The 25,646-nt window shown below is 36.8% G+C and overlaps 1 protein-coding gene across 1 annotated transcript in view; it reads left to right on the plus strand.

Annotated features, from left to right (window-relative positions):
* LOC128644541 (WD repeat-containing protein on Y chromosome-like) overlaps positions 1-25,646 on the plus strand; it is a 385,306-nt gene that overhangs the window by 153,380 nt on the left and 206,280 nt on the right. Inside the window, exons 12-15 of the mRNA XM_053697119.1 lie at positions 11,220-11,289; positions 19,227-19,443; positions 20,102-20,207; positions 21,299-21,450. Of these exons, the coding sequence (XP_053553094.1) occupies positions 11,220-11,289; positions 19,227-19,443; positions 20,102-20,207; positions 21,299-21,450 (545 nt within the window). The remainder of the gene's footprint in view (positions 1-11,219; positions 11,290-19,226; positions 19,444-20,101; positions 20,208-21,298; positions 21,451-25,646) is intronic.

Genomic DNA, 25,646 nt, shown 5'->3' on the forward strand with positions numbered 1-25,646 from the left:
TATTGCCTTGAAAGTCTTAAACTACTGTTTTAAAGTTGCCACAGGTCAGAAGCTAATGCACGGTTGCCATGGTTGCCTTGAGGGGAAACACTACACAAATAAAGTACAAGATAAGTTCCAAGTTTTAATTAAGTTTATATTTAGCCTATTTACCGAGTTAGATGACAGAAAACACACAGAATAGCCTTAACATTCTAACGGCAAACGCAAAAGGTCTTAATAGTCCCCACAAAAGAAGCGTAGTGCTAAAAGACATAAAAGATAAAAGGGGGGACATAGTGTTTTTACAGGAAACACTCTTTGTAAAGGGTAGGGAACCTAAGACATTTAAATTTAAATATGGAGAATCGTTTTACGCATCAAATTCTTCCAAATCAAATGGGGTGGGAATCCTAATAAAAAGAAATATACCCTTCCAGCAGATTGAGGCACATAGGGACAGGGAAGGGAGATACTTGATTGTCATAGGTAAGCTATTTAACATGGTGGTGACCATGGTCTGCACTTATGCCCCTAACACCAGACAAGACGTATACTTTAAACATTTAACTAACTTACTACTAGAAGTGTCCAAAGGTGCCCTAATTCTTGGAGGGGACTTCAACCTTACACTCGATCCCCACATGGACAATTTCAACCACACTTCATCCGTCCCTAACAAAATAATTAACACAACACGACAGTGTCTAAAAGATCTCACGGTTCACGATGCTTGGAGAGTGAAGTACCCGGACGCGAGAAATTACACTTTTTATTCACACCCCCATGCCCGATATTCTCGCATTGACTAAATTATGCTAGATGTTGCCAGCTTAGCTTGGGTAAAAGAACTCACCATTTATCCCAGAACATGGTCGGACCATTCGATGGTAGGCTGCACTATATACTGGCCCCTAATGAATACAATCTCACACATGGAGACTAGATGATAACTTAATAAGGGATCCAGTCTATGCATTCAAAATAGAAAAAACAATAGCTGAATACTTTGCACTGAATCAAGCCTCCATATCAGATAACAGGTTCTTGTGGGAAGCACACAAATCAGTGGTTAGAGGCGAATTAATAAGCCTGAAAGCTCACAAAGTAAAGGAAGAAAGAATATATCTACATAATACTCTTATCAGGCTTTCAGAGCTAGAAAAACAACACAAATATAACACTAACTATAATACATTACTGAAAGCAATAGAAGATTGTAGATCCACGATACAAACCATTATAGATAAGGAGTGCAAGCAACACGCAATAAAACTGGGACAAATATATTTTGAGGGAAACAACAAGAGCAGCTCACTATTTGCCAGAAAACTCAAAAGGAAAATTAATAAAGCATATATTTTACAGATAAAAGATACCAAGGGGAAAGATGTATACACGACTGCCCAAATAGCTGAGGCGTTCAGAACATATTATGAGCAATTATACAACATTAACAAAAGAGGGGAAAATTCACCACAATCGAAAAATAGCTTACTAATACAGGATTATCTAGAGAAACTAAATTTCCCTACACTGAGACAGGAACAGATAGAACAACTGGATAGCCCTTTCTCTTATGAGGAAATCAAGAAAGTAATAAAGGACCTGCCTACAGGGAAGGCCCCAGGCCCAGATGGTTACTCAAACAGTTGCTACAAACAATACAAAGAAATTTTAATACCGCAACTATTAGACTTGTTTAACAGTATAAGTGAGGAGAACCCATTTCTAGACACAAATCTGGAAGCTCATATAGTGGTCTTGCCTAAACCAGGCAAACCCCCAGACAGGGTGGAGAATTTCAGGCCCATTTCACTATTGAATTCGGACCTCAAAATCTATGCAAAAATTCTATCCAACCGTTTAAATCAGGTAATGCCCCAGCTTATTAAGAATGACCAAGTGGGTTTCATTCAAAATAGAGAGGCCAAGGACAACACCGTTAGGGCAATACATCTCCTAGAATACACCCAGCAACAGAAATTGCCCCTGGCCCTGGTTTCAACAGACGCGGAGAAGGCATCCGACCGCGTCTGTTGGACATTCCTCAGGGCCATATTACAAAAATTCCAATTGGGTAAGACCATCATATCAAGGATTTTCGCCCTTTACCATTCCCCCTCAGCTAAGGTCAGAGTCAATGGCCATCTGTCTCATCCATTCAGCATATCAAATGGGACCCGTCAGGGATGCCCTTTATCCCCATTATTGTTCGCCTGTGTAGTGGAAGCTTTGGCCTTGACAGTTAGAGAAAAGTCCTCAATCCAGGGATTGGACATAGCGGGCACTACCCATAAGATCTTATTATATGCTGATGATATTTTATTTTTCCTTACTAATCCCGCAACCTCTATACCCTCCCTTTGTGATGAATTAGACAATTTCCAAAAAGTATCCAATTTTCTCATCAATAAATCTAAGTCGGAGATGCTTTTGCTAAACCATGATCCTCTACAATCCCAAAATATCTGTCAGCAATGTCCATTCAAAAGAAGAGAGAATTCCCTGAAATACCTAGGCATATACTTAGCTCCAACAATTGACGAAATGTTTCAATTAAGTTATGTTCCCATCCAACAAAAGATCATAGCAGATCTCTCAGCCTGGAGATCAAAGAATATCTCCTGGCTAGGGAGAATCACAGTCCTAAAAATGAATGTCCTTCCAAGGTTATTATACATCTTTCAAACCCTTCCCATCCCCACACCCAGGAACTTCACTAACTCATTACAATCCAAGCTATTAGCATACGTATGGGAAAATAGGCCAGCAAGGATCAATAAGCAACTAATGTGTATGCCAACTAAAAGGGGTGGACTTGGGGTTCCTGACTTGGAAAAGTACCGTACGGGAATATTCTTACAACGGATCATTGACTGGTACACGAACTTCCCAACTAAGGCTTGGGTGGTACTGGAACATGATATAGCGAATAAGACACATCTGGGATCTCTTTGCTGGCTTCCACCAAAGCAGACCTCTTTAGAGCTCCACCCTAACTCTGTTATCGCAGAGACTTTCCAAGTCTGGAACAAAATACTAATATCGTACCCGAATATATCTTCAAGATCTTCCCCGTTAACACCCCTTACAAACAATACAGACTTTATTCCGGGGCTGAATTTCCCCAGCAAAACCCTATCCAATAAACGAAGAACCTTAGCGGTATATCAGCTAGGTAATGAGTACAAATTTTATAACCTAGAAGAGTTAGCGTCAGAAGGAATTGAACTATCAAAAAATTGGTTACTATTACACCAATGTCAATCATATATCACAAAACACCCCGATCGAAGGAATTTAGTGAGGCCCATGACTGCATTTGAATCACTCTGCAGATCAGACACCCCACACAAAAAGACATTAGCCATTTCTCATGCACTACTACAAATCCCACCACACGGCTACACTCCGTATTACATAGACAGGTGGAATGCAGAACTAGACCTAGACATGACACCTAGAGAGGTCTCAGAGATTTTCACGAATGTAACCAAGGTCTCCTCCTCCAGCCGGCTAATTGAACTAAATTTAAAAATAATCCAAAGATGGTATTACACAGGGGCCAGGATACACAAACTCTATAGGACGGCAAGTGATATCTGCTGGAGGTGTGACACTGATAGGGGGAACATGGCTCACATCTGGTGGAAATGTACTACGATAAATGAAATGTGGGAAAAGGTGGCAAGGGAGACTTCAGAAATGGTTGGGGTCACGATTCCACCAGATCCCCGCATCTGGCTATTTAATATTATCCCAAGAAAAACACAAACACAAGTGAAAAAACTAATCTTTATTGCAAGTAATAGCATGAAGACATTATTAGCAAGGCATTGGAAACAAAAACACACCCCCACAGTTGCCGAATGGCTCCATACTTTTCAACACATCTTCCAATTAAAAATATACGCATACATTAAACTGAGGACTGAGGAGTCATACGGTTTAATGAGAATCATGTGGGACACGTATGTAGCAAATAAATTTCCTAAGTAGCAACTGCGACCGAAGAAATGTTTATGCTTAAATATGAGATTGACTATTGACCTGGGGTACCTGACAACTGTGGCAACAGAATGTTCCTAGTTACCTATTGTTAGACGCATTTCACTGTACAACTGAAAAATGTAAAGGAAAATGTTAAACAGTTTATTGTAATTTTATGACTTTTGTATTGTATGAATCTTTTATGACAATAAAACGGTTTATTTAAAAAAAAAAGCTAGACCTTCTGTCTCAAGGTCTGTTTTTCCATCAGGATCTTAAATCATTAATTTTGAAGGTATGGAAATTGAACTCTTAGTCATAGAGGTTTCTCTGACTCAGTGATTAATACTATGTTATAGGCTCGTAAATCTGTTTCTAGGAAGATTTATTATCAAGTTTGGAAGTCTTATATCTCAGGGTGTTCTTCTCATAAATTATCCAGGCATTCTTTTAGAATTCCTAGAATTTTACAGTTTCTTCAGGATGGTTTGGATAAGGGTTTGTATGCAAGTTCCTTGAAGGGACAAATCTCTGCTCTTTCTGTTTTATTTCATAGAAAGATTGCTAACCTTCCTGATATTCACTGTTTTGTACAGGCTTTGGTCCATATCAAGCCTGTCATTAAATCAATCTCTCCTCCTTGGAGTCTTAATTTGGTTTTGAAGGCTTTACAGGCTCCTCCTTTTGAGGCTATACATTCTTTGGACATTAAACTACTTTCTTGGAAAGTATTGTTCCTTTTGGCTATCTCTTCTGCTAGAAGAGTTTCTGAATTATCTGCTCTTTCTTGTGAGTCTCCTTTTCTGATTTTCCATCAGGATAAAGCAGTTTTGCGGACTTCATTTAAATTTTTACCTAAGGTTGTGAATTCTAACAACATTAATATAGAAATTGTTGTCCCTTCTTTATGTCCTAATCCCAAGAATTCTTTGAAGAGATCCTTACATTCTTTGGATGTGGTAAGAGCTTTGAAATATTATGTTGAAGTTACTAAAGATTTCAGGAAGACTACTAGTCTATTTGTTATCTTTTCTGGTTCTAGGAAAGGTCAGAAGGCTGCTGCCATTTCCTTGGCATCTTGGTTAAAGCTTTTGATTCATCAGGCTTATTTGGATTCGGGTCAGGCCCCACCTCAGAGAATTACAGCTCATTCTACTAGGTCAGTCTCCACTTCATGGGATTTTAAGAATGAAGCTTCAGTTGATCAGATTTGCAAAGCAGCAACTTGGTCTTCTTTGCAGACATTTACTAAATTCTACCGTTTTGATGTATTTGCTTCTTCAGAAGCAGTTTTTGGTAGAAAGGTTTTGCAGGCAGCTGTTTCAGTTTGATTCCTCTGCTTATGTTTGAGTTTTTTCTTTTCATTATGAGAATAAAAACTTAGATTTTGGGTTGTGGATTTATTTTTTTCAGCGAAAAATGGCTGTTATTGTTTTATCCCTCTCTAGTGGCTCTTGTGTGGAGTTCCACATCTTGGGTATTACTATCCCATACGTCACTAGCTCATGGACTCTTGCCAATTACATTAAAGAAAACATAATTTATGTAAGAACTTACCTGATAAATTCATTTCTTTCATTTTTGCAAGAGTCCATGAGACCCACCCTTTTTATGGTGGTTATGATTTTTTTGTATAAAGCACAATTATTTCCAAATCCTTTGTTGATGCTTTTTACTCCTTTCTTTATCACCCCACTACTTGGCTATTCATTAAATTTAATTGCAGGTTTGGTGAGGGGTGTATTTATAGGCATTTTGAGGTTTGGGAAACCTTGCCCCTCCTGGTAGGATTGTATATCCCATACGTCACTAGCTCATGGACTCTTGCCAATATGAAAGAAATGAATTTATCAGGTAAGTTCTTACATAAATTATGTTTTTTTGGGTTTCATGTCCCTTTAAGTCAACACGTGTAATGAAAATGTATTAGCTGGAGTCTTACACCTGTACGCTTTGTACACGCTGTGCTTTCACTGGTTCCCCAAAGGGGTGTATCACTTTACTTACTTACACCTAGATTACAAATTTTGCATTCCGGTTTTAACGCTGAAAAAATGGCCATTTCAGCGTAAAAACTAGAACACAGCCATTACGAGTATTTTCTGTATAGCTATACCACAAGCATTTTAGCCTGTAACGCAAAGTCAGTCCCGCACTCAAAAAAATGATTATTCAGTAGCTCTCATCCTATTGGCTGATTTGAACAACCAGTAGGATTTCAGTAGCTCTCATCCTTTTGGCTGATTTAAATTTCAAAAATCAAATCAGCCAATAGGAATGCAAGGGATATCATTTTGAAAAGGCTCCCTTGCATTGAAGATTCAGTATACTGCAGCGTATGAAGAGGATGCTCCGCGCCGGATGTCTTGAAGGATGAATCCGCTTCACGCTGCTAGGATGAAGATAGAAGATGCCACCTGGATGGATAAAGACCTCGCCGCCTGGATGAAGACTTCGCCGCCTGGATGTCCGGACTTCAGAAACTGTAAGTGGATCGTCAGGGGTTAGTGTTAGTTTTTTTTTTTTTTACTTTTTTTGTGTGGGTTTTTTTTTTTAGATTAGGGTTTGGGCATTCTTAAAAGAGCTAAATGCACTTTTCAGGGCAATGAAAAACAGCTGAATTTAAGGGCAATGCCCATACAAATGCCCTTTTCAGGGCAATGGGTAGATTAGTTTTTTGTTAGAGTTAGGTTTTTTATTTTGGGGGGTTGGTTGGGTGGTGGGTTTTACTGTTGGTGAGTCTTTGTATTTTTTTTTCAGGGAAAAGAGCTGATTTCTGTAGGACAATGCCTTACAAAAGGCCCTTTTAAGAGCTATTGGTAGTTTATTTTAGGCTAGGGTTTTTTTATTTTGGGGGGTATTTTTATTGGGCTATTAGATTAGGTGTAATTGGTTTTATTTTGGATAATTTCGTTTGTTATTTTTTGTAATTTAGTGTTTGTTATTTTTTGTAATTTAGTGTTTTTTATTTTTTAGTAGTGTTAGGTTTTTTTAATGTGTAATTAAGTTTTTTTAATTTGTAGTTATTTTAATTTTAGTATAATAGTAATGTTAGTTTAACATACAGGTGAAACTCGAAAAATTAGAATATCGTGCAAAAGTTAATTTATTTCACTAATGCAACTTAAAAGGTGAAACTAATATATGAGATAGACTCATTACATGCAAAGCAAGTTAGTTCAAGCTGTGATTTGTCATAATTGTGATGATTTTGGCTTACAGCTCATGAAAACCCCAAATCCACAATCTCAGAAAATTAGAATATTACATGCAATCAATAAAACAAGGACTGTACATAGCACAATATCAGACCTCTAAAAGTACAAGCATGCATACTGTATGTACTCAGTACTGTACTTGGTTTGGGCCCCTTTTACAGCAATTACTGCCTCAATGCGGCGTGGCATGGAAGCTATCAGCCTGTGGCACTGCTGAGGTGCTATGGAATACCAGGATGCTTCAATAGCGGCCTTCAGCTTTTCATTATTGTTCGGTCTCATGTCTCTAATCTTTCTCTTGGCAATGCCCCATAGATTCTCTATGGGTTCAGGTCAGGCGAGTTTGCTGGCGAATCAAGCACAGTAATCCCACGGTCATTGAACCAGGTTTTGGTGCTTTTAGCAGTGTGGGCAAGTGCCAAGTCCTGCTGGAAAATGAAGTCAGCATCCCCATAGAGCTCGTCTGCGGAAGGAAGTGCTCCAAAATCTCCTGGTAGACGGCTGCGTTGACCCTGGACTTAATGAAGTACAGTGGATCAACACCAGCAGATGACATGGCTCCCCAAATCAACACAGACTGTGGAAACTTCACACTGGACTTCAAGCATCTTGCAGTGTGTGCCTCTCCATTCTTCCTCCACACTCTGGGTCCTTGGTTTCCAAATAAGATGCAAAATTTGCTCTCATCAGAAAAGAGGACTTTGGACCACTGAGCAACAGACCAGGTCTGTTTTTCTTTAGCCCAGGTAAGATGCTTCTGACGTTGTTTGTTGTTCAGGAGTGGCTTGACAAGAGGAATACGACATTTGAAGCCCATGTCCAGGATCCGTCTGTGTGAGGTGGCTCTTGATGCACTGACTCCAGCCTCAGTCCACTCCTTGTGAAAGTCCCCAACACTTTTGAATGGCCTTTTCCTGACAATCCTCTCCAGGCTGCGGTCATCCCTGCTGCTTGTGCACCCTTTTCTTCCACACTTTTCCCTTCCACATAACTTTCTATTAATGTGCTTTGATACAGCACTTTGGGAACATCCAACTTCTTTTGCAATTACATTTTGAGGCTTTCCCTCCTTATGGAGGGTGTCAATTATTGTTTTCTGCACAACTGTCAGGTCAGCAGTCTTTCCCATGATTGTGATTCCTACTGAACCAGACTGAGAGACCATTTAAAGGCTCAGGAACCCTTTGCAGATGCTATGACTTAATTAGCTGATTAGAGTGGGACACTTTGAGCCTAGAATATTGCACCTTTTCACAATATTCTAATTTTCTGAGATTGTGGATTTGGGGTTTTCATGAGCTGTAAGCCATAATCATCACAATTATGACAAATCAAGGCTTGAACTATCTTACTTTGCATGTAAGGAGTCTATCTCATATATTAGTTTCACCTTTTAAGTTGCATTAGTGAAATAAATGAACTTTTGCACTATATTCTAATTTTTCGAGTTTCACCTGTATAGTTTAAGCTTAGGTTTTTTTAATTTTACAGGTAAGTTTTATTTATTTTAAGATAGGGATATTGTAGTTTTAATATAAAGTTAGGGGGTTGTTAGGTTTAGGGGTTAATAGTTTAATTCAGTTTTTTGCGATGTGGGGGGCTGTCGGTTTAGGGGTTAATAGGTTTGTTTAGTGGCGGTGATGTGGGAGGCCAGAGGTTTAGGGGTTAATAACTTTATTTAGTGGCGGCAATGTCGGAAGTGGCAGATAAGGGGTTAATAACTTTATGTAGGTGTCAGCAATGTCGGGGGCAGCAGATTAGGGGTGTTTAGACGTGGGGTTTATGTTAGGGTGCTAAGTTTAAATGTAACTTTTTTCCCCATAGACATCAATGGAGTTGCGTTACGGAGCTTTTCATTTGGCGATTCAGGTGTTAGTTTTTTTCCGAACACATTCTTCCCATTGATGTCTGTGGGGGAAAGTGTGCATGAGCACGTCAAAGCAGCGCTTGGATTTTGTCCGGTATGGAGCTTATTGCCATCATATCGCAAGCACAAACTTCTAATGGCTGCCCTATAGAGGGTGAAATAACACAACTTTTGTTGTGTTCGTTTCGCACCCACTATAGCGCAAAACTTGTAATCTAGGTGTATCTTTATAAAATGTCACTGAATAAATTGTCATTACACCTGTATGCTTAACTCTGGAATCATTGGAATCTAAAATATTCATAACTACCTTCAACTTTAGAGCTGTAGGTCTAACGCGGTGTCGGGTTAGCGTGCGAGCAATAGGTGTTTTTTGTTCTGCATGCTCCATTGAAGTCTATGAGGAGAACAAGTTAATGTGGTTGCGATATCCGAAGTCCTGAAGTTAGCGGGCATTGGGTTTTGCTTGTGTGCTAACAATTTACCCAGCACGCTAACTTGCACGTGTTAAAAGTTTACTTTGAGCAGTGTTTGTGCAAGTGAGATTAATTTGCAAACCTACTTGTAATCTGGCCCATAATGTCTTGAATTCAAATGACCTCTTTAGCAGTACGTGTTTGTACATAAAAATAGTAGAAATGATTTGTATTTTATTTTCTTTGCTTATCTTGGTTTTTTTTCTGCCTAACGCTTATTTGCATTGTACACAACTATGTATTGCCTTTTTGTTTTATACACTTTTTCAAGCACTGATTTATATTTTTAATTCTCCAGTATTGATCCACTGTGATTTTTGTGTCTCTTAAGACAGTGTTCTATTGACCTTGGATACCTAAAGCTTTCCTGCCTTATTCGTTCTTTTCATTTCCTGTCATGCATTCTGTTTATTTTCGGTTGCACACAAAAAATCAATGAAGCAGAGTTAAATGTGAAGAAATAACTTTTAAAGCAAGAACTAAGTTAATTTTTTTCAAAGATAAGGCACATTGGGCAAAATTAGTTTTACAGTATGGCTATACCACTGACAAATCGGCCTTTGTGCGCAAAATGGCGGGTCTCCCGTATTGCAAGTCACGGCGGTACGGCTATACCGCAAGCGTTTTAGTCTGTACTGCAACTCCATTCTGCACCCAAAAAATGGCTTTTGAGTGTGCAATTTTCATTGTGCCTGTATTACAAGTTGTGCATTCCGGCTATAACGCTAGCTATACAAAACTCATAACAAAAATGTTACAAAGTACACTAACTCCTATAAACTACACTATTAACCCCTAAACTGCCATCCCCTGCATCGCAAATACTTTATTAAACTTATTAACCCCTAATCCGCCACCCACCCACATAGTCAACACTAAAATAAAGTATTAACCCCTAAATCGCCGACCCCCCACATAGCCAACACTAAATAAACCTATTAACCCTAAACCACCAGCCCCCCACATAGCAACAACTATAATAAACCTATTAACCCCTAAACCGCTGCCATCCCACATCGCAGCTACTATAATAAACCTATTAACCCTTAAACCGCCAGCTTCCCACATCGTAACACACTAAATTAAACTGTTAACCCCTAAACCTAACACCCCTAGCTTTAAATTTAAGTTACAATATACTAACTATCTTAAAATAAATAAAAACTTACCTGTTAAATAAAAAAAAAAACTAAGCTTAAACTATTAATTAACCTAACATTACTATTTTTAAAAACTAAAATAAATGGCGGTTTAGGGGTTAATAGATTTATTATACTAGCTGCGATGTGGGGGGCCGGCAGTTTAGGGGTTAATAGGTTTATTATAGTAGTTGCGATGTGGGGGCGGTGGTTTAGGGGTTAATAACTTTATTTAGTGTCAGGGGCGGTGGATTAGGGGTATTTAGACTAGGGGTTTATTTTAGGGTGTTTGGTTTTTACATATTCTTATTGTCCCATAGACAACAATGTGGATTGCATTATAGCGTTCTCCATTCCGCAATCACAGGTGTTAGTTTTTTCTAACACTTGTTCTCCATTGTGTGGTAGCACTACATTTTTAGCGTTATTTACGCAGCGGGTGTAGCGCACAACTTGTAATCTTGGTGAGTGGTTTGAATCTTTGTACAATTTTAATTCTCGGCAATGGTTTAGAATGTGTCATACGTTTTTTCTTTTTTTATTTCAGATTAAGTACTTTGATTCGATAAAACTTGTTATGTCTGCGTCCAATGATGAATCTACAGCTTTAGTAATAGGTAAATATTTACTTTTTGATTTTAAAACTAATCTATAGTAGTTTTAATTTTTCTGAAAAATTATTCCTGCATTAAATCTAAAAAAAAATAATAATTTACAAAAACATTTTTTTTTTTAAACCACAAACTATTTTCTTATTCTGAAAATTGGTAAAGCTTTCTCCAGATTTCACAAGGCTAACCCTGTTACATGTATGTCCCGTGTTGGCTTTAGTGAAGGTTATAACAAAAAGCTAGTGGCTACCCAGGATTACTTTATAAAATAATCTGTATTGGCTCCCCCCAATAACACAAGTGGTAGGAAGAGCTTAAACAATTCACGCAAACAAGTGTTAATGCATCATACTTTGTAGCATGTTAATTTATTACAAGACTACAGAAAACTCTTTATTACACAGTGTTGTATGTCCCTTTAACTACTACTTTTGGTATTGGTAATAACTAAAGAGCTATGATATCTATATACTATTATACAATATAAAGTACATAATACAATTTATTAATAAACTAGTATCAGGCTGATAGCTGCTCAGGAGCGTGCATGTGTCTTTAGCAGTCTATGGAAGCAACATTGAAACATTGTATAACACTGCAATAAACAATGTTGTAAACGCTGCTACCAGAAGATGGCTATAGACACATGCACACAACTGAGCTCACCTAGGATTACTCTTTACCAAAGGAAACCAAGAGAACTAAGCAAAATTGATAATATAAGTAAATTGAAATGTTTAAAATGTCATACTCTATCCAGTGAATTTGTTTCATTTTTACTGTATTGTTCCTTTAAGGGGAGTAATGGTGTAGATTAGCACCACTTAGGGACCATCTTTAACTTTATAATGACTGATAAGGTAAGTAAAATAGTTCACCTCTCTTTTCAATATTATCTATGCTTTAAATGTTGCAAATTTTTAATTTCTCATAGTCTGATCCATTCTCACAAATCCTGATTTTGCATTCCAGTGTATTGCCCCCGTACCAACATCAACTCAAAATTTTCTTAGTACAATCTAAAAGAGTATTTCAAAATTTGCTTTACTTTTGGAATATTGGATGTTCCTGTATTGAATAAACCAATGTTTCCTGTGAGAGTTGTCCCTATCAGCCAATAATCAATAAAGTCTCAGGACAATCATGTACTTCCTATTGCTTTCACTTTAAATTGAACTTACGTAACCTTTTCTTTTTCTTTAAAAAATATGATTCATTTCTGTTCTTTCATATGCATTATAGATAATATTTTGTGTAATATGACCCTTTAATTATTGCCATCCTGCACTAAAGTTTGAAGGATCATTAACCTTAAATAATTCTACATTCTAATATAATACATATACATAGTAGTTATTGAAGTCTTTCATACCATATAGTTTTACTGTATTCAGTAAATGAATCCAGTTAAACTCCATATATAGGAATATCTATTTGGAAATACTTAGAACATATTCTTCTACAGTATGTGCAGTATATTGGAATGTGAAATATCTACAGTAAATGCATAGTATAACTGTTTATTAAATATGAATATTGCTTTAATCTACTTAAAGGAAAAGTTAACTTTCACGGACCCCAATTCAGCTTTGTAAAGTAAATTGAAAATTAGTGTGACTTTAATTCATAATTTTTGTAACATCATTAGTATTAAACCTTTAAAAGTACCTTTTACAACGCTCGATTCAATCGCCGTAACTCTGCCTGGCTATTAAATTTTTTTTGTTTTTTAATGACGAATACCCTTTAAACCATTTTGATTGGTCCCCCACTGGCGTCCCGACAGACTAGATTTACGCCCACAATGCTATATTCGCATGCATGTCTCAAGTAATTTTCGGCCACAATATTTGCACGTTCATGAGACACGCAAGCACATTCTCTGTCTTGAAGAATTCACGGCAACAATGTTTTTCTGCACATGCGCAAAATAATACGCCTCACAAGAATGCTCACGAATGTACACGTAAGAGCAGGTGGGACCAGGCTTACGTGTAAAAAAGAGAAATCAGGAAATGATCGGATGGGCGGAGGATTGCAGAAAAAGGTATGAGATTTAGGACAACTAACTACTAAAGACTAATAGGGTTTTTTTTTTGGGTTTTTTTTAAAAATAGCTACTGTACTTAACAAATGAACATTAATGGATGGCATTAATGTTGAGGCTCTAAATTTACTTTCACTTTAACTGCAAAGGGCTCTAATGCACTTATATATATTTCTATATGTGTGTACATATGTATTTATGTGTTTATATGTGTATATATATGTCTGTAAATACATATATACACTAGGGATGGGCAAATGTGTTTATGTTCAAATTCGAATGTTAGAACGAATGTTATTGTAGAAATTCGATTTACATAATCGAATGTTGATAAGGACGCAGCTTCATTAAAATTATATTATCGAATGTTTTTTACAGTTTTCGAATGTGACAGTCGAATTCAAATGTGACAGCTGTAGGCTAGAAATACTATTTCGAATTTGAATGTGACATTTCAATTTGAATCTGACATTCAAATTTGAATGTGACATTTATAAAACACAGTATTAGACTAGAAATACTATTTTGAATTTGAATGTGACATTTGAATTTGAATGTAGCATTCAAATTCAAATATCACATTTTGAAATTAAATGTGATATAAAATACATAGCTAAACATTCTATTATTCGAACAAATATTTTTGAATGTTATTGAAAAATTCAAAAACTAAAATTTGAAAATAGAATGTTAGAATGTTATATAAACATTCGAAATTCGAATAAACTAATCGATAATAAATATCAAAATTCGTTTTAAATTTCGAATTTTTAGAAACATTCGCTCATGCCTAATATGCACATATGATTGTAAACACATATAAATACACACACACACACATATAGAAACTTATAATCTCCCTTACAGATATATAGTGTACCAGGATGCCGATCTCCACACTCTCCCGAGTACACACGCTCCTTGCGATGAAGTCATCATCCCGGGCAACCTGGAGCCGGTCTCAACTAAAACATAAAATACAAAAGATACAATACAAATATGACCAAAATCCGCTACTACATAATAATTCTGACATAATCAGCTGATATTGTCTAGTTTTCTGTTGATCTGCAAAAAAGTTTCAAATTAAGGTTTCACAGAAAGACATGCCAGTCCAAATATGTGTTCAGTCCCCTTGGGACCAGCATATCCAAATTATAGGTCCATCTTGCTTCCTTTTGTAATAGCAACCTGTTACAATCACCCCCTCTATTTAGAGGCGGGACGTGATCTATAATGGTGTACTTTAGATCCGCCACACTGTGATTAAGTTGGAAGTGCCGGGAAACCGGTTGTTCAGAGAACCCTTTGTTGATAGCTGTACGGATGGCAGACCGATGATTCGTCATGCGTGTCCGTAAGTCATCACAGGCCTTACCCACATAAAAAGACCACAGGTGCAATGAAGAAGATACACAATGTATGTAGTGGTACACGTTAGGCGATATTTGTGCTTGTAACATTTTCTTCTGTGTGGGTGTGAGAATTAATACAACACACAGAGAAAGCTTGGATTGTGTGGCTGTTTTAGGGACCCAGGTTTTGGAAGGGACTTCGACGAGGTACCTGGGCTTGTCCCATTTGGCCAGATGTGGTAACTAACCCTTCCATTTTTGCTTTTAATCTTAGCTGAGTACTGGACTTTCTCTGTGTGTTGTATTAATTTGTTTTGTAATTTTGTAATTTTCCCTATGGGCCTTGCACCCAAGCCTGTCTGGGGTTAACTGCCTGTGACTCTGGGGACAGCACAGCTTTCTGTGAGTGCCAGTGAGCACCCAGGGCTGAGCATGTTGCAGGGTCATGGGATGTGTACCCAGTCCAGTCTGAGAGTGCAGTCCCCTTCCGTGTTTTTTATATGTCTTGGGTGATTACATAAGGCTGTGCACCCTTCACTTGTTCCCAGTTTGTTGACTTGAAAGCTTGCATTGTGTGGCTGTTTTAGGGACCCAGGTTTTGGAAGGGACCTTGACGAGGTACCTGGGCTTGTCCCATTTGGCCAGATGCGGCACCCAGGGCTGAGCATGTTGCAGGGTCATGGAATGTGTACCCAGTCCAGTCTGAGAGTGCAGTCCCCTTCTGTGTTTTATATATATATATATATATATATATATATATATATATACCTATACATTGTCATGTATATGTATGTACTGTATCTCTATGTTAAAGCCCTTTGCATGCCTTTTATTTTTCTAACACCTGAGACCTCATATAAGATACTTCATGTAGAAAGCTCCTTTATTTGATTCAACCGATCGCCGCTCTTAGTTCCTACAACAGTGCATGGCTAAAAAAAAATTGGGCTAAGAGGTGACATTTTCAACTTGTAGCCAATAGCCGTGCGGTAAATTCGGCTCCCATGGGCGCCAAGCCGGATTTTCCCCACAGCTATTGGCTAAGAGATGAAAACGTCACCTCTTAGCCAAAAATTTTTTTAGCCGTGGGCTGCTGTAGGAGCTAAGAGTGGTGGTCGATTGAATCAAATAAAGGAGCTTTCTACATGACGTATCTTATACTTCATGAATGAAAGTGCCCTTTATTTGTTTCAATAGTAAATCCTAGCGTTTGTAAAACGCTAGGATTTACTTTCAGTTTAAGATTGATGGCCAACTTAAGATTGATGGCCAACGCATGTAAGATGACCTACTTGCTTGGATTTAGAACAATATGCACCATGGTGTAGATTTATTTCAGCCATTCAAGACACACATATGTTTCTTAAATGTATCCTCTTGCATCCTGATACTAGTTATTTGATACAGACGTTGCATAACTGGAGCACATAAGCTTTCCTTACTGGCAAATTATTCAGTTAGTTACTTATAATGCCATATTTAATGATGAAATAGTATTGATAAATACTGATAAATACTGTATGGTGTCCAGTTCAGACTACTGCTCACCTGTTTTTTAAAGGGACAGTCAAGTCCAAAATAAGCTTTCTTAATTCAGATAGGGCATGTAATTTTAAACAACTTTCACCAATTTTGCTTTGTTCTCTTGGTATTCGTAGTTGAAAGGTAAACCTATGTAGGCTCATATGCTAATTTCTAAGACCTTGAAGGCCACCTTTTATGTGAATGTATTTTGACAGTTTTTCACCACTAGAGGGCATTAGTTCATGTGTGTCATATAGATAACATAGAACTCACGCCATGAAGTTACCTAGGAGTCAGCACTGACTGGCTAAATTGCAAGTCTGTCAAAAGAAATGAAATAAAGGGACAGTTTGCAAAGGCTTAGATACAAGGTAATCACAGAGGTAAAAAGTGTATTATTATAACTGTGTTGGTTATGCAAAACTGGGGAATGGGTAATAAAGGGATTATCTATCTTTTTAAACAACACAAATTCTGGTTTTGACTTTCCCTTTAAGGTTCTGTTACTACTTGTTTTTTTGTTTTGTTCTCTTTTTTTTCTTTTTATATCTTTTCATCTTTTTTACATAAAATAAACAGCACAGGTAGCTCCTTCTGATGAAGATTATAAGCCTATTTATGTTAAATAAGGTTATAAAAGGTTTTTCTTCTCTGTAACTACAATGAATACGGGTACACCCGATAATCTTTTTCATTTGGCTTTTGACTAGAAGATTTTAAATCTTTTATGTGTGCAATGGTTGGTTAATATCGTTTAATACTGACAAATTTTTAGGAATGTCAACAATATTTTCTATGCACCTGTTTAATGACTCATGTTCTATATTATGTAGATTTGTTTCTCGATAAAAAAGACATTAAAAAAAAAATGAATGGGATACTTGAGTAAAGTGACTCCACATTGATTGTCAACCATTTGTAGTTAGTACCCATGTGACATTTTGTAGCTGTTGGATGATGTGTGTACTATCCCTTATGTAGCCAGGTAGAGAGGTAACTACTGGTTGAACAATGTGGTCCAGCCATTTCATCTTTCTAATTGTGATCCTATTTTTGCCATTATGGGTCTACCGAGAGAGTTTATTAAGGTTTTATGCATTATCGGCACAGTTCTGAATGTAGGGGTTACAAGATGTTCTACCTGAGGTACTGAGAAAGTTCTATGCTAATGAATAATAATAATACATCAACATCAAGGGTAAGAAAGGGCCAAGGATAACAATCACACAAAATAAATAACAATAAGCCATTGTTGAAGATATAAATAGCTATGTGAGAGATTTGTCACAAAATCCATAATAAAATGATACATGTGCAAAAGAAGAAAGATATATGTTCTTCACTCAGAAGTATCCGTTACAATACAGAATTGTTATTGAACAGTTTAGGTGATGATTGTCTTTGAATCCAACAGAACACATATGGATCTATTTACGCTATGTGTCGTTAACAAATCCATTGGTTGAATAATCTGTCAGTCATCATAGAAAGGAATGTAATGACAAGAAATTCACTTTGTTTGATAACTTGCAGAGTCTCGCAGTAGTGGATCAGCTAAATTTAGTAACTGGTACAAAATCTTTTTTTTTTTTTTTTTTAAATATTCAGAATTCAGAAATAATTATAAAATATTAAATTCTCTTGCTACGTTACAGAATATTTATTGAACAAACTAGATGATGATCAATTTAAAACAGAATACAAATGGCTATTTTTATATTGCACGGTGTGAATGCCATAATTTGTTAAATGATCTTTCAAGTATCAATATGCTATTGAAAGGAATGTAATGATAGACATTTTATTCTATTTGATTATTTGTAGATACAGGGAGTTATGGAATGGCTAAATTCTGTAATTGACATAAAAACCATCCAATAATATCCTTACCTGATTCCTCCTTACCACCCATACAGATTAGAAGCAAGGTTCACTCTGCAAATTCTGGAAGTTTGGGGCCCCACATACTATAAAGAAGTGGATAGTGAAACGCAATCATATCAGGGACTTTTCTGTTTTTAACTATCACGCTCTCACCTAGAGCTATAATATATTCTTTTTCTTATTTGCTTTAATTTTCTTTCATTTTGTGTGGGAAACCTGAAAATGGAGAATGGTAAAGCGAGTGACGGGTATATCTATTGACAAAAACCATATAGACGGTCAAATTACCATAAGTATGCATACTTAAGATATATGAGGATAAATTATACATAATTAAAGTAACCCTAACAATAACTTTTCACAACATTTAAAGACAAGGGCCCCAAGTTATCAAGGTCTGTCGGACCTGATCCGACAGTGCGGATCAGGTCCACCAGACCTCGCTGAATTACGGCGAGCAATACGCTCGCCGTATTCAGCATTGCACCAGCAGCTCACAAGAGCTGCTGGTGCAACGCCGCCCCTTGCAGACTTGCGGCCAATCGGCCACCAGCAGGGGGGTGTCAATCAAACCGATCGTACTCAATCGGGTTGATTTCCGGCGATGTCTGTCCGCCTGCTCAGAGCAGACGGACAGGTTATGTGGATGCGGTCTTTGTAACCGCTGCTTCATAACTGCTGTTTTCAGACTCGCCAGAAACAGGGGCCATCAAGCTCCATTCGGAGCTTGTTAAATAGAGGCCATTATATTTACATGTAAGATATGATTGCTCTTAGAAGAAGAGTAGAGTTTTTTTTAATTACCGGCAAGGTTAATCCTTACTTCCCTGCTCTCCACGAAAATGTATGTAATATCAATATTTATTTGCATTCTTAATTAGTATAGAAATAAAAGTAACATTTTAATGACTTAATGTATAACTAGATTTATTTCATTTTGTGCTATGCAGCATACTTCTCTTGATGTTCACAACTAATGTGACTCGGTTGCAAAATGCTGTTAATTACAGTATCCCCCATATTAGCTCTTTGATAATATATCTACATAAAATATATTGTTGAAAAATACTGTAGCATCACATTTTTCTTCTTTACATCCAGAATACATTACTAAACACAATATATTTATTCAGGTTGTACTCTTGGGACAACAAATGTTGAACAGCAGTTGAAAGAGGGGAGAAGAATACAAAGCACAGTTGGGCTTCCACAAAAAAGAGCTAACGGAGACCAAACTGTATTCCGTATTCACAAGGGAGTAAAAACCTTTGCTTTTTGTAAAAACAACAGCCTTGTTGTGACAGGGGGCTTGGACCGCATAATACGGACATGGAACCTTTACGTGCCAGGGTAAGGTTATGATTCAACTGATCTAAATTTGAAACTCCATAACTATAAAATTATCTTAGCAGTAGATTGCTTCCTGCAAATATTTCTCATATGGTGCTAGAAAATGTGATCATATATTATTGGGATTGGAGAACACCAACAAAATAAATTTTCACTTTTGTGACTAGTGAAGGAAAACACTACATAGGGGTCAATTTATCAAGCTCCATATGGAAACAGACCACTGCTCCATAACCTGTCCCCCTACTCTGACGCGGCGGACAGAAATCAACCTACTCGAATATGATCGGGTTAATTGACACCCCCTGCTAGCGGCCGATTGGCCATGAAGCTGCAGGGGGCTGTATTGCACCAGCAGTTCACAAGAACTGCTGGTGCAATGATAAATGCCGACAGCCTATGCTGTATGTGCTACATCGTATCATGTGTGCTCGCACTATAATAAATTGACCCCATAGAATCTCAAAATATCTACTGTGCAGTTCATCTTCTATCTTCTCATGTATTATTTACGACTGATGACTATGCAAAAATAATACTAAGCTTAATAAATTATGCTTATTCCCTAATTTTTAAACAGATTTTTAATTAGCAATGAATTAAGGAACCATCTTTCACAGAATATTAACTTGTTGATCCTCCATCATTATATGTTTAGGCAACCAACGGGTATGCTTAGAGGCCATACTGCTCCAATCTTTTTCGTACATATATCAACAGCAGATAACAAGATATTTTCAGTTGACCTCAACAATACAGTAAAGGTATGTCTCTATCTATCTATCTATCTATCTATCTATCCTTCTAACTCCATATCTGCCAATGTTTCCCAGAGTCTTTCGAGGACAGTGTTTGGTTGGCATAACCATGGCAGGGGTTGACATTGTTCTGTGGAGTCAGAGCATGCAGTCAGCTGATCTTGTGCAATCCCTAGAAATAAGGACATTTACCATGTTAGGGGGCCTATGGGGAGGTTCAGTGGGTGTATCCCTCAACCGTTGTGGATTTTGCAGAATTTATCATGGGTTGGATGGTCTGCTCGGTGTCTGTAACTGTGAGTAGCGATATAAGGTCCATTATTCAAGGAGCCACATCAATGTTGCCTGCATCTCACAAAAATGCCCTAAAAACCTTACAGAAATTTTTTTTTGAAAAACTTCCCCTATAAATCAATCACACTAACATATTCATAACAAGAAAATTTAAAAAATAGAAATAAAATAAAAACAAAATAAAGACAACCTCAGCTTTGAAATAACAAAATACTGCTGTGAGACTGCGAGACAAGTTACTTTACAGTGGCAAAGTCTTTGTGAATTCCATATGCTGGACTGAGGTGTAGGCAAAAAATTCTAACCACGTTTCTAGAACACCCAGGAACGCATATGGTTAGACTACTTTACAAAACAGACGTTATTTATTATTGCTTTTCCATGTTGCTAGCAGTTCATGTTTGAAGTACAAGATTCGGCACATCATGCAATTATAGATTTTAATGTCAGGAATGCCCACTAACAAAATAATGGAAAAGATATGTGAACAGATGCTCAATGCATTTTAAACATTATTTTGCTTTCACAACGAGGCCGCTCAGCAACTTATATGAATATAGGCCTATTACTCTCGTATTCTTCTTTTTCCATACCCTCTAGGCTTGTTGATGGGCTCTTTGTATAATCTGACTATGTGTACAAAGCTTATCCCATTCGCTTATCTCTTAGCAACATCTTTACAAAAACACATCTATTTACAATAATGTTGCCACTGATAGGAAACCTTGCTGCTCGGGCTCATTGGCTTTGTTTCTTTTAACTCCAGTCTCAATTTAAAGTTTTACATATTTTATTTATTGCAGATTTGGGATATGGACGATCATTCTTGTTTGTTTACTGCATGTACAAAAAACAGTCACATTAGAGGAGAGCTCACCAGTTGCCTGTACATACCACACACCAAGTCGCTTTATCTTACCACTGACTCAATTGCTTTTCTTCAGCTAATGCTAAAGTAAGTATTGCTATTCTGTCATTCAGCACAAATTAAATGTATGAGCTAAATAGGGTACAGAGTTGATCTGACCAGTAGATCTCTGGATTGCATCATTTCTATGCTAGAACTAAGCTTGGTGCATTCTAATTTAACACAAGAACATTATCCACACTATCCACAATACTACACACACTAAGAAGATTCCCCCAGTACATTTACCTTTCACAAAAATGTTTCCACAGTTTGACATAACATAATAAAGACAGCATTTTAATAGAATGACCTACAAAATAACATAGAAAGTAGCTAAATAATAAGGGGGTCTATCTGTAAAAATAATAATAACAATGAACTATTCTGAAGATCTGTACCATATATTTATATCAATCATATTCATTTTAGGAGCAATATTATAGAATTCGCAAACTTCTCCTAAATAATTATATTATTCATAAATTATTGGGCATCAGGAAACTGTTTTTCTACCACATAATGGAAAACTACATCAACCTTGATTTTCAATTATTGTTATTGAGTTTTGTTCATAAGGAAGTTGTTATCATGCTGTAATAAAAGGGTTTATCTTGAAAATCACAGTCCATCAGGTATAACTTATTAAAGGGACACTAAGGTCAAAATTAAACTTGCTCTATCAGTGTTTCTCACTTCCAGTCCGCAAGTAGCCCTAACAGGCTAGATTTTCATGATATCTTAACCAGAGAATAGCTGACCTGCTCTCACTCATCAACTGACTATTTCATCTGTATTTTATTTAAAATATCATGGAAATCTGGCCTGTTAGGGGTACTTGAGAACTGGAAGTGCGAAACAGTGTGATAGAGCATGCACTTTGTATTTACTTCCATTAAGATTTTTTTATATGCACACTTTCTGAGGCACAAGGCCCTGCGGAGCATGTGCACAAGTTCAGAGTGTATATGTATATGTGTGTGATTTGTTGGGGGCTGTCACAATACCCTTATGGAAGTAAAGTTTGACAGAAAAAAAAGTACTGTGAACGTGTTATTGTATTGTATTTTTATTATGCATTTTTATTTAGATAATTCTACTGTATTTCATGGTCCTTTACGAGTGTTCATTTCTGAATGTTCTATTAGGAAATATCATCTGTCTGATAAGAGATATGGTTCCATAATGTCATTTGAAATATCATATGTGATCAGTAATGCCATTTATGATGAATGTACTGTGCGTAATGGTAACACCTACCTTATAACAGTGGTTTCCAGGATAAATTACATAAGAGAAGTGCTTAACTGGGGATGGCTGTGCTTAATAGCACACCCTATGGGATAGTGCCCATCCTTGGTGCAGCTTATTTTTGCCCAATTGCTGTCCACAGAAGAGAACTTTCCTGTAGCATATCAGTCTAACCCCATCAAGAAGTAAAGTCTAGCCCTGAAATACCAGGCAATTCTCAACTGTGAGCAAGGGGTACACATCTGGTTGCCTCGATTACTGTTAGAATGAATACAATACATAAGAGAAGTGCTAAACTGAGTGCGGATGGTGCTTAATAGCCCACCCTATGGGATAGCACCCACCTTGGGAGCAGCTTTTTTTGCACATTCTATGCTTTCCATAGTAGAGAACTTTCCTGATGTATATCAGTCTGACTCCATCCATAAGGACAGTACATCCCCAAAATACCAGGAAATTCTCATCTGAACAAAAGATTTGTACCGCTAACCCCATGTAAAACTTTTTCCCTATAATGTTTCCAGGATGATAGCTTAGAAATCCTCAAGGTCCTTCTATGTAGCTTCTCAAATTCACAGTAGTTAGGATCCTCATCAGAGAGCAACCAATATATACCTCCTATATTTTCTGGAGGCCTTCCAGGACAGGAAGGGTGAGCAGGTGGGGATTTGGGTTGTGACATGGGCATGGTTATGCAGAGTTGGGCCATTTTTGTGGGCAGAAGTGGCAAAAGGGACAATAGGGAAAAACGTCTAAAAGGTAAAATTGAGATAAGTCCTAATCTCTGTAATCCATTAGGCAGAAACAAAGTCAATGTCAATGGTATCCAAAGAATATATAAGGTGATAAGTGGCTCTGGTGCGTGTTCGTGGGGAATCCAGTGAGTGTAGGTAACAAAAAATAGAAAACAAAAAGTAAAAATAAAAATCTAATATCAAAAATATCAAAAATGTAAAAATATAAAAAGATAAAATTATATGTGATCCTAAAAACTGTGTTAAACCGACAGGATAAAATTCAAAATAGATCAATTGGTGATAAAAAGATAAAAAATCGTGAAAAGTGAAAAAATATATAAAAAAATTATAAAAAGCAATCAAAAAGCAATCAAAAAGAAGTTGGTGATTATTTAGCAGAGATCTTTCCTTTGATGTATTAGATCTTCTATTGCTCTTCTAATACCTGTGAAAATAATATAACATAGTGCAATATTGCTAGTGAACAAATATAACAAATCGAAATGAGGCTTACCAATACTGTCGACGCGTTTTGGCCTTATATCATAGGCCTTTATCAAGACTTGATAAAGGCCTATGATATAAGGCCGAAACACGTCGACAGTATTGGTAAGCCTCATTTCGACTTGATAAAGGCCTAGTATTGGTAAGCCTCATTTCGACTTGATAAAGGCCTATGATATAAGGCCGAAACGCGTCAACAGTATTGGTAAGCCTCATTTCGATTTGTTATATTTGTTCACTAGCAATATTGCACTATGTTATATTATTTTCACAGGTATTAGAAGAGCAATAGAAGATCTAATACATCAAAGGAAAGATCTCTGCTAAATAATCACCAACTTCTTTTTGATTGCTTTTTGATTGCTTTTTATAATTTTTTTTATATATTTTTTCACTTTTCACGATTTTTTATCATTTTATCACCAATTGATCTATTTTGAATTTTATCCTGACGGTTTAACACAGTTTTTAGGATCACATATATTTTTATCTTTTTATCTTTTTACATTTTTGATATTTTTGATATTAGATTTTTATTTTTACTTTTTGTTTTCTATTTTTTGTTACCTATACTCACTGGATTCCCCACGAACACGCACCGGAGCCACTTATCACCTTATATATTGTTTGGATACCATTGACATTGACTTTGTTTCTGCCTAATGGATTACAGAGATTAGGACTTATCTCAATTTTACCTTTTTAGACGTTTTTCTCTATATATATTTTTAAGATGCACCTTAATATTTGCTTGTTTTTAATATTGCATAGCATTGTGTAATGTATTCTTTATTTTTATTTTTTGTGATTTTTATTGCATATATCCATAGATGGTAAACAATACCCTATGATTTTTTATCTTTGTAAACCCTTATAAATCTTGTATTTACCTTTTTGGCGCTCTACACGTTGTTTATTTATATTTATTCCTTATCAGGTGAGCTAGAGCACCTTTGTGCAGAGCGACTTAAGGGACCGCCCCCAAGCGCTTGGTCTGTCCTTCCACTAAAAGGGGCAATAGGCACACATCCCAGCCATGACAATCTCTTGGACAATTGGGAGGGTATGCCAATGATCTGAGAAAGGACTATAAGTATTACATATAGCAGAAAGTTTATTTAAGATGAAGCAATAGAAGCAATAGGTGAAAATACATAGAACAGACAGATATGGAGAAGAGTTAAAGTATGAAAGTAAAGAGAGAATTAATGAAGGTGAGAGAGAGAGAGTGAGTGAGAGAGAGAGAGAGAGAGAGAGAGAGATCTAGACCTCTAGACTTTTACCTCCCCCTAATTTTAAATGTTGTTGCATTTTGCCCGGAATCAACTTCACCCAGCAGTGATTCAAACCTAAAAAGTGCTAGGGTGGGGCCTAGCACTTTTAAATTGCACTTTGTTCACTTGCACAATTGTCTGGTCTGAGGAAGGGGTCTGTGAACCCCGAAACGTTACCACAATAAATAATTAATTCTGTATCTAAATCCAGCGAGTGCAGTCCTTCATTGAAACAGACTGTGAGTACTACTGACTTTGCACCCTGGTTGATGGCCCAACAGTATTGAGAGTGCAGATACACATGGAGTTTTTATATATATATATATATATATATATATATACATACATATATACATATATATATATATATATATATATATATACACACACATATAGTGTACATCATTAAAGATGTATATGTATGTGTTTTTTTCTAACATATGAGATCTCATATCTTTGAGCCCTTATAACTTTTTTT

This window comes from Bombina bombina, unplaced genomic scaffold (assembly GCF_027579735.1).
Source record: "Bombina bombina isolate aBomBom1 unplaced genomic scaffold, aBomBom1.pri scaffold_398, whole genome shotgun sequence".
Lineage (NCBI taxonomy): Eukaryota > Metazoa > Chordata > Amphibia > Anura > Bombinatoridae > Bombina > Bombina bombina.